General features: G+C 30.5%; 1 protein-coding gene and 2 long non-coding RNA genes across 3 annotated transcripts; 1 reads left to right on the top strand and 2 right to left on the bottom strand.

Moving 5' to 3' along the window:
• Nucleotides 1-594: 594 nt before the first annotated feature.
• On the bottom strand, nt 595-4366 carry pasi1 (septate junction component pasiflora 1). The gene is made up of 6 exons (XM_075310640.1): nt 4205-4366; nt 3724-3841; nt 3499-3659; nt 1211-1310; nt 1085-1135; nt 595-1024 (listed from the first exon to the last, which is right to left on the bottom strand). Exons 2-6 carry the CDS (start codon nt 3835-3837, stop codon nt 941-943), a joined length of 510 nt encoding a protein of 169 aa, XP_075166755.1. The 5' UTR covers nt 3838-3841; nt 4205-4366; the 3' UTR covers nt 595-940.
• Nucleotides 4367-6316: 1950 nt separating this feature from the next.
• On the bottom strand, nt 6317-6809 carry LOC142221115 (uncharacterized). Its single transcript, XR_012717954.1, has 2 exons — nt 6588-6809; nt 6317-6530 (listed from the first exon to the last, which is right to left on the bottom strand). It is a non-coding gene; the product is annotated as an uncharacterized LOC142221115 (long non-coding RNA).
• Nucleotides 6810-9399: 2590 nt separating this feature from the next.
• LOC142221114 (uncharacterized) lies at nt 9400-9887 on the top strand. The gene is made up of 2 exons (XR_012717953.1): nt 9400-9549; nt 9614-9887. It is a non-coding gene; the product is annotated as an uncharacterized LOC142221114 (long non-coding RNA).
• Nucleotides 9888-10382: the final 495 nt, after the last annotated feature.

Genomic DNA, 10382 nt, shown 5'->3' with positions numbered 1-10382 from the left:
TAAAATGGAGGACTTCCGTCCTTGCTGGCACAGCAAAAAAAGCGTCGCCAAAAATGTAATGAAAATGTTCTTTTTGGATCCGGAAGTGGTGCGGAAGCGATGAATTTAACATGGGCTTGTCATAGGACGGATGTCCACCATTTCAACAGCCGTTGCACTGAATTTGAATCACTTTTTAGGGTGTGATCTGAATTCAGTGTTTTGGAAGTGAATTAAACAATTTTGTTATATTTCGCATAATAAATAATTTTTATAATTTTTTTACGATTTTTAATGCATTCTAATGCTTGTCTGAAACGTTTGACTTCAAATTTTTAAAAATTCGCAATTTTTTTAGAATGGATTTAGCATTTTTAGCGACAAAATTTGAATAATTTGTTTCATTTTTATTATTCTTACTCTGTTTTTAATCTATCTGAAACAAAACAAAAAAATAATTAAATTTAAAGTTGTGCCTTTGGAAGAACTTCCAAATTTTTTTCCTAGGTATATAACCTTAAGCAGCCATACAAAAATTAGTCCCATATCAAAACCGTCCGTCGTATATGATTTCCGTACATACCTGTTTCATGTCAAATTTAAAACATTAAAATGTTTTGTACTTTATTTAAATACTTATATTTATTCGTTAAAAAAAGCTGTCATGTTCTAGACATTACTACAATATCGTTGATAATACATATTATCTGTATAGGTGTATATATAAGGCAAAAGTGGTAAACTGAGTTATTATTTATTAAAATGGACGGAATAAAAACTTTAGTCTCATTCTTTGCTTAAAAATATTTTGAACATATTTTTTTGAAAACTCTACACTCTATAAAAAATGGATATGAATGAAGTTTGTGTAAATAAATTGGAATTAAAATAAAAATGCATACATTATTTATCATTTATCTAACATATAATATAGGCATATGTATATATAGGTTAGTCCTTTCTATGGCATCAAAAGCTCAATGTTGGGATTTTGTATTTCCAAAAAGATTTGGTATTGTGAGAAAACACAAAGCCAGCAATAGAACTGTAAAAATAGACATTGATCATTATATTGAATGTTGAATTGTTTAATACAAAAACTTACATTATAGGCCATCCACAGGAATATCATTAGGGCCGAAAATGTTTGCTCCAGCTATTTATGTTACAAACAAACATAATTTAGATTACTATTGATAAATTTCATATATCCACATTGTATGTTACTCACATAGATATAATAGCCACCAATAAGCCATAAACCAAAGATCAGTTGGAATAGAACACCAAACGCCACTAAAATTAACCAAGGCAAAAGCCATCCTCGAGTACTGAAAATATTAATTCAAATTGGTCAAAATCTCGTAATCATATAAAAACTACACAAAAAAAATGTTTTTCAAATTCAATCACAAAATTAATTGGTCCAATTAATTTTTTAATTGAAAAGTCTTCAATCACGAAAATGATAGCATCAATCACAGTTTTAATTGAGCATCAGAAAAAATACTTGATTAAAAAATTAAAAAATTAGCAAATTTCAATTAATTTTTTAATTGATTCAATTACATTTTTAATTGATGTTAGTTACGTTACAATTATTTTGAAGTATTCTCATTGCAATTTATTGAAATATCTGTATTTGCCTAAATTTGACATTAAGTTGGAAATTTGACAGGGAAAATATAAAAACCGATAGCCGGCTTTTGAGACTTTGAAAACACCGGTTCTACCGATTCAAAGAAAATGAGATTTTTCACGAAAATCGATGTAAGAAGAGAAACCGGTCCACCCGTTTTTTTCCAACCGGTTTGAACACTCTACACCTCTATCGATCTTATGTATATTGTTTTTGGACCAATATGGTTGGTTCAATAGAAGGAAATAATCGGGAGGGTTCAATGGTGAAAACTAGAAGTGCTTATATGTAGTAGGTACTTTTAGTTAATGTATACCACAATAGACTGAATAGTCTAATTGAGCCTGAAATAAATCGGGCTGTCATATGCTGGATGTTCGTCCTTCGTTTTGTTAAAAGTTGCAATATTTTACAAACCTTCGTTTCGGGGATAATTGAATATAGCATTATTCCCATAATACCCTTGCAACTAATCGCGTTTAATATCATTTAAATGTGCAAAATATCAGTCACATCAGCCATAACGGAAGAACATTAGGAATTTTATTGGTTTAAGAAAAACATAACGTGTTTGGCGACTTTTGTTGATGTCCTAATTGTGGGCTTTGCCCAAATAAATTTGACAAACATTCTTTTCCTCTGTTGGTTAAGCTACACTTGTAGTTTAGTCAATGTATGGTTTTAAGCTGCAATAAAGAAACAACGAAATAAAATTTTGTCAAAATTTTCTATAGAAATAAAATTTTGACAAAATTTTCGATAGTAATAAAATGTTGACAAAATTTCGATAGAAATAAAAATTTAACAAAACTGTCGATAGAAATAAAATTTTTACAAAATTTTAGGTAGAAATAAATTTCTGACAAAACTTTCTATAGAGGTTTCGGCAAACTTCAAAATACAGTTTGTTTAATGTTTTTTTTTTTTTTTGGTAAAATTTTCTTAAAATTTTGGTAGATTATTTATGGCACGTGTGGCAACCGTGTTTTCAATAAGACAGTGTTTTTTTTTTAATATTAAAAGCAAATTAATTCGGATTGCTTAAATTGCTATTTCTAAATAATCAAAATATATAATCAAGGGAACTCCATATTCCATCAAATCTGATACAAAATCTCGACTTTTTCAACACAAATGAAAAGCTTTCAAACCAATTTCAATTGTAAAAGATTTCATTTGAAGTAAAAAAGGTTTAATTTGAATTATAAAAGTTTTCATTTGAAATGCACACGCTAAAAATGTTCTTTGACATATCTTTTTCATAAATAGTTTCAGAAAACGTTAAAGTGTGACTATATCATTAGGGATATTATATCTACGAATTTTACCGTGAATTATGACGGAACAATAGCTTTACATTCGCTAATGTAAAGCTTATGATTCTGCGAAAGAATGTTTTATGATTCTACGAAGGAATGTTAGAAAAATGAAGATATACGCAGAATTTCCAACAATTTCTCAATTTTTTTGCCAGCTGATTAAATTTTCAATGTTAACGACACAAAAGCAAGAAAACTAAACAAGAAAAATGTATACGGTAAAATTCAGTATATGCTACAAAGCCTCATGGACAGTTTCAGCTAAGTTTTTATATTATTTCACCCATTTTTGTTGTCTTAAGGTGTGTTTTACTAAAAGCTTCCTTATTAAATGAAGCCCGCCTAAAAGCGGTATTGGACATTAGAGGTATAATCGAGGCCACTTTTAAGATATGGTTGAGTTTCTAATGTCACATTTTTGTTTCCGGTGTTATCTTTTTTACTTTCAAGGTATATTTTGTTTCCTTAAGATTTTTTTTTTCTTTAAATGGAAGGTATTTTTAAAACTGAATGCATTATATAGAATAATGAAAGTACTTTAAATGGTACTCAATACTTTACCTGATTTTTATCCCATAGTAAACCATATACGAAGCCATAATTAGCAATATAAAATAAAATATGAAAAATCCTCCAACAATGGGCATGGAAGTTCGAATGTCAGTTTCGAATAATGGTGAATACAATTGAGAAGAATCTCCACCAGCCAACATATATGAAATCTAAAAATATAAACATAATATTTATATGTTGTGAAAAACGAAAATGTCTTTTCACGGGTTTTACCAATGTTATGAACACGACGGAGAGGGCTGCCGTATAGCCAGCAACGGCATAACTTCCAGTTTTCACATCATTCGACCAAATAATAGGAGACCAACAAGAGCTTAAGACTGTCATGATGCTGAAAATACAAATGAAATCGTTAGCGTAAGGTGTAAGATAACCCCCCAATGGGTTAATCAAACATGGGATATTTCGATCTAATGTGGAATCCCTAAAAGGCAACGCCTCCCAGATCTAGAGAAATGTATTGTAACAAACACAAAATATGAACATCTTTAGAAAAATTTTAAGTTTTCATTAAAACAAATATGCTAACTCAGCATAATAAAAGCAAAATAGTGAAGCTGTCTCACATTTATTCCTCAATTTCTAATTGAGGTAGCATTTTTCTCGTTGTTGTTGCTTTTACAGTCACGCCCTGATCATTTCCCAAGCTTGGATTTCTTTCGCCTTCATTAAGCAAGAAATATATATTACTTACCTAAATTTATTATTTTCTTGTAGCAATCTATTTTACTTCTATCAATATTTTTTTGATATAGCTGCTTTAAGCAAATACTTTTAGTTTATTTTTATAATTTTCTTTCTTGGCTCGATGGTGTTATTGCACGAATGTAAACAAACTAATTTAGATGTGAAGCCTCTCTTTTCTCTCTCTTATTGGATTCGTAAATGACAGCTATCAAGAGTGGAACGTATGTGTTGTCGAAATGTCAATAACACCCTGTGGCAAGCAGTGTTGTCATCAGCGGTGCCAACTCTGACGATTTTTCGTCATTTTGACGATTTTTGATGGTAAATTTGGCCTCTGACGATTTGACGACGATTTTAAACAACTTAGTTATGAGATGACGATTTTTTAAAATGCTCGACTCAAGTGTTTCCTTTTAAGGGTTTTTGACGATTTTTCAAAGAGATGTAGTTATAAGTTGACGATTTTCATAAGTTGTAATGAAAACATGTTATTTTGGATCTCAATAATATGACAATTTATATGTAGCTTGCTCCCAGCCGTCTCCAATGTAGAAAGAAATTTCAAAGCAATCAATATAAATAAACCTAAAATTCGAAATCCCTTTGAAACTTAAACATTGCAAGGTATTCTTTTGTCTATAAACTATTTAAAGCGAAATAATTTTGATTGCTATGGAGCCAGTTTAGTTAAATTCAATTTATTTATTTATTCATTACCGATAATAGTAATAATAAAAAAAATTATACATGAGCAAGTAATAAGGATTTAAATTCGCTTGGAGAATAGGAAATTTTTCTGTCAAGAAAATTTTGTTAAACAATGTAGTACATATGGTCACAATCAGATATATTAATTTAAATTAATTAAAAATTTATTTCAATTAATCGTCGTTTAAAAAACTGGAAACTATATGACTTACTTAGAGATTTAAATGGCATTATTCATGTAACTAAAATGAATAAACCCCCTTTTTAATAACAGCTTTATTGTGTATACAATATATGGATGCCTCAGATGTTTGAATAAAATTTTTATTTTGTTCCTAAATCTTTTTTTTCAACTGTTTTATGAGTGACGATTTTTTGACGAATTCTTTGGGATGAATTGACGATTTTGACGAAAAATATTTTTAAAATTGACGATTTTCAGCCCAAAACAGTTGGCACCACTGGTTGTCATGCGCAGGCAAAAAGGTTTGATTACTTTTCTTTATGCCCCGTCCAGATTATAGGTAGAATTACGTACCATGCTTTCAATGCGTCTGATTATTGAAGAGTTGAAATTTCTCTTTGAAATCAAAAGCTCGAATAGTCTGCCGCAAACAGAAAAAATCAACCCTTTCATCAACGCACGGATTGACGCATGGACGGAATGTCTGTGTTTGTAACTAATCTTACTGTGTGGCCGAACGCTAAGAATTGTCGAACGTAAGTAAAATATCGCTAAATGTGTTATCGATCCTATAAACAAGCAGCGATATCGATTATGTCTTCGAACATAACTTATAGTGTATCCAACATTTGGGATATATGCGACACGAACACTGTCGTCCGGATAAACTATAGTCTGGATAAACTTATAGTCTGGATATTGGTGAACAATTTTCGACTTTGCAAATAGAATAAGTTTATCCGGACGACAGTGCTCGTATCAAACATATCCCAGATATTGGCCACACTATAAGTTATGTTCGGAGACATACTGCCTGTTCATGGTATTTTCGTTCGCCTCGAGACGAACGAAACGTCAAAAATCACGCGTTGAATCATAATTGTTTCGGTTTTCGATAGTAAAGGTGAGTATTAAGTTAGAGTTTAGCCGCTAAAATCCCCATTTTTCATGATTACTTTTCTCTAACAATCCCCCTGCCAACATTTTTTGAATTTGGGGAGTCTTTTGAGAATCCCCACTACGTCGAAAACAATCATATACGACATCAAAAACTCGTCGGAAAAGCGCCGTCACTATTGAGAAGTTGTACCACGCCAAGTTACTACAAAAATGTTTCGCATGAGTGCAATTATTAGGTGCCTTTATAGATCAATTTAGAACGACGCCAATAAGGGACCCTCCAAACAATCAGAAAAAGTGCATTTTAAGATAGTTGTAAAAGAATCATTGTGGTCGAGTAAAACACGTTTGTTTAGATATTTATTAATTTGATTAATTATTTACAAATTCGTAAAAATATAACATTTATACCACTATCACATTACATTTAACATAATTTTTGGCATTAATGATGATGTTGAGTTACAAAAAGCTAGTTACATGTTGCTGCGTCTATCAACCAGTGTTTTTATTCCATGGAGGCAGCGTGTCTGTAAAATATCTGAAAAACAATCACTTTATTCCATTTGGAAAATCACCAAATTGTTCACCAATATACCTTTCACAATTTTAAGCGTATAATCTATGTTTTCAGAACTTTATTTTCGTTTTTATTTAATTAAAATATAAGAAGCTGGTTGCGCTTGGCGTTTCACAAAAAAAATGGCTTTTTTAACAGTAGGGATGGCAAATTACTTGCATGTACTTTTTGATGTACCTTTTCATGATGGTTGAAGTGACATTTACGAGTCTGTGGTAACGATGAGGTTGAAATCGAACTTTGAAATGCTGGCAGGGTCCATTATAAGGACCCTGCCAACATTTTTTGATTATGGGGGCGCTTCTGAGAATCCCCACTACGTCGAAAACAGTCGTATACGATATCCAAAACTCCTCGGAAAAGCGCCGTCACTATTGAGAAGTTGTACCAAAGTATCGCATGAGTGCAATTATTAGGTGCCCTTCTGGATACATTTATAAGGGCGCCAATAAGAGCCCCTTCAAACAATCAGAGAAAGTGTTGTTGTAGTTGTAAAAGAATCATTGTGGTCAAATAAAACACGATTTTATAGATGTTTATTAATTTTATTAAACATTTATAAATTCTCATAAATATTGTTACGTTTTTTATTTAGGCGTTTTAATTACCCGACAATTAAAACACAGTTCTTTTAAATAACGACAATCTACAATTTATTTACTATGACTTCACACTTTACAATTCGTTCACACTGAAGTTATTCGTTTGACGCTTTAATTAAGACTGACTCGTTAGCAGCATGCGAGCGCTTTTATATATGACGGTGTGGCAATACGAGAACATTCCCAATAAACACAGGATGAGCGTTTTTCAAATGCAACACCTCTTCAGTTTGAGGGTAAATATCATTTTCAATATAAATTCAACTTGACTTGAAAAAGCTCATCTTCAATTCATCTTCAAATTGTTTGCGAATTACAACCAATTTGGCAAAATGTTGACGAAAACTTTGAAAATGTGTTGTAGATAATTGGAGAAAACTTTGACAAAACACTACCCTGAAATGCAACGAAAAAACCACATGGTTTTCAATACCCCAATAAACACAAACGTTTGAAAAATGCTAAATTTCAACAATTTTTCAAACATTTTTTCAAAGGATTAGGGTAATATTCAAGTTGAGAAATTGTTGAGAAAATCGCGTTCTCAACAAAAAACAGACATTACCCTCAACAGTGAAATTCAACACATTAGCAATAATATCTCAAGTGTTATCCTCAAATTGAAATGCATCTCTACTCAATAATTTGTCAAACAATTTTCGATGCGAGTCAAATTCAAAATTAACATCGTTGCAAATACTTTTCAACCTAAATTTGTATGAACGATATCCCCACTTCAAATTGAAAGTCAAAGCCAAAATTCTAAGAATTTTGTATAATTTATTCATTTTCATCAAAATAAAATATATAATAATACGCTACACTACATAATACACTACAATACCAATTGATAAATAATAATCTTATTAAACATATCAACAAATAAGAAAAAAAAAAAACTTTAAATATCTTAAACATTATTAGTAAACACTTTTGCATTGATAATTCGATTTCCTTCCTTTTGGTTCCTTCCTTTTATTAACATGCGGGCAATTTGAAATTAGGAACGTACTGGACCGCGTGTTAGAATTGATTTCCAGCAGAAGGAATTCACAAAATATCCATTTTAAACTGATAATAGCATATGAATTAAACTGACGATGTGATGCACATTTTCACCCAGAAGTTGTTGATTTCAACAATTTGTTGTTTTTAACAATTTTAATTGGTTGCACTTGTAATGTTTCTGGAAACTTTTTCTTGTCGATAAGCCACTCATTTTTCATTGGTCGGCTTCTTATTGTTTGCAAGAATGTAGCATCCAAAGATTTTAGTTTTCTGCAAAGAGATTTAAATTTAATTTTTCATATTGACGTACCAATTATTATAAACTATTTGAAGCAGTTCCAGTTAATTGTCCACCATTTTTTCATCGGTCAGCTTTTTAATATTTTCAAGAACGTAGAATCCATAATTTTAGTTTTCTGCAAAGAGATATACATTTAGTGACTTCCTTAAAGTTTTATTTCATTTTTTATTTTCACTTACCTATTTTTATAAACTATTTGGTTATTTGTCTAAAATTTTCCATTTTTTTATTTCTTGCAATTGACCACGAACTTCGTTGCACAAATAAGTATTGAAAACCACATGTTTTTTTCGTTGCATTTTAGGGTAGTGTTTTGTCAAAGTTTTCTCATATTACCTTCAACACCTTTTCAAAGATTTCGTCAACATTTTGGCAAATTGGAAGTAATTCGCAAACAATTTGAAGATGTATTGAAGATGAGCTATTTCAGGTCAAGTTGAATTTATGTTGAAAATTATATTTACCCTCAAACTGAAAAGTTGTTGCATTTGAAAAACGCTCATCCTGTGTTTATTGGGACTACTTTGGACAACAAAGTTCGTGGAAGAAATAAAAAAATGTGGAAATTTTTTAATAATCAATTTAAATTGCTTATAATAATTGGTAAGTAAAACTAAAACACGAAATGAAAACTTTAAGGAAGTCACTAAACTCAAATCTCTTTGCAGACAACTAAAATATTTGGATGCTGATTCTTGGACACATTAAGAGGCTGGCCGATGAAAAATGGTAGTGGCTTATCGAGAAGAGAAAGTTTCCATAAATCAAAGTGCAACCAAAAAACTTGGTATTTATGCTTTTCCATATCAACAACTACTGGATGATAATTCGCAATTCACAAAATAACAAATTAAACCGATGATGCGATATAAATTAAACTATCGATGTGAAATAGTTTAATTTATATCGCATAATTTGTTATTTTGTGAATTGAAATTGCTGGAAATTTATTCCAATTATCTGGTCATCAAGTTCCTGAAAATTGCCAGTATTTTAATAACAATTTTGTAACACCAACGTTCTTGAGGAAATCACGAAGTACGTGGTCAGTTGGAAGAAATACAAATTGGTAAGTCAAAATAAAAAGTGAAATGAAAACATAATGGAAATCACAAAACTCGATTGTTTTGCAGAAAACTAAAATCATTGGATGGTATATTCTTGGAAGATGTTGGCCGATGAAAAACCGATGAAGGGAACAACAAAGAAAAGTTTTCAGAAAACTTACAAAGTGCAATCAATTAAACCAAAGTGCAACAATTCCTATATCAAGAACTTCTGGATGAAAATGTGCATTACATCAATTTACATCCCGTCATCAGTTTGATATTTTGTGATTTCCTCTTGCTGGAATCTATTCTAACACACAAGCCAGCAAGTTCCTCGATAGTAATTATTTCAAATTGCCAGCATATTAATGACACCAACATTATGGAGGAAATGGAATTATACATGTAAAAATGTTTAAGATATTTAAAGTTGTATTCATAGTTTTATTTATTAATACGTTTAATAAGATAATTACATTTTGATTGGTATTATATTATTATTTTTATATATTATTAATGTTATTTCTAAGATTATTATATTTGTTAACGAAAAAAATAATAAAATTTTCAAAATCCCTAGAAATTTAGTATTGACTTTCAGTTAGAACTAGGATTGATTTTCATACAAATTGTGGCTTGAAAGTATTCGCAACAATGGTAATTTTTTATTTTTCTCACATTGAAAACTGTTTGAGAAATTATTGAGTAGCGATGCATTTCAATTTGAGGATTACAATTGAGAAATTATTGCTATTGTGTTGAATTTTACTGTTGAGGGTAATGTCTGTTTTTTGTTGAGAACGCGATTTTCTCAACAATTTCTCAACTTGAATATTACCCTAATCCTTTGAAA

The sequence above is a fragment of the Haematobia irritans genome, chromosome 1 (assembly GCF_050003625.1).
Source record: "Haematobia irritans isolate KBUSLIRL chromosome 1, ASM5000362v1, whole genome shotgun sequence".
In the NCBI taxonomy this organism is placed as follows: domain Eukaryota; kingdom Metazoa; phylum Arthropoda; class Insecta; order Diptera; family Muscidae; genus Haematobia; species Haematobia irritans.
Note: the sequence above shows the minus strand (reverse complement) of the source record. Positions and strands in the feature narration are given on the sequence as shown.

Coding starts and splice junctions, on each gene's coding strand:
- pasi1 (XM_075310640.1), bottom strand. CDS start 3,837: ATGACAGTCTTAAGCTCTTGTTGGTCTCCTATTATTTGGTCGAATGAT. Junction 1,311..3,498: donor TACTATGGGATAAAAATCAG/GTAAAGTATTGA, acceptor TAATATTTTCAG/TACTCGAGGATGGCTTTTGC. Junction 1,025..1,084: donor TCCTGTGGATGGCCTATAAT/GTAAGTTTTTGT, acceptor CTATTTTTACAG/TTCTATTGCTGGCTTTGTGT.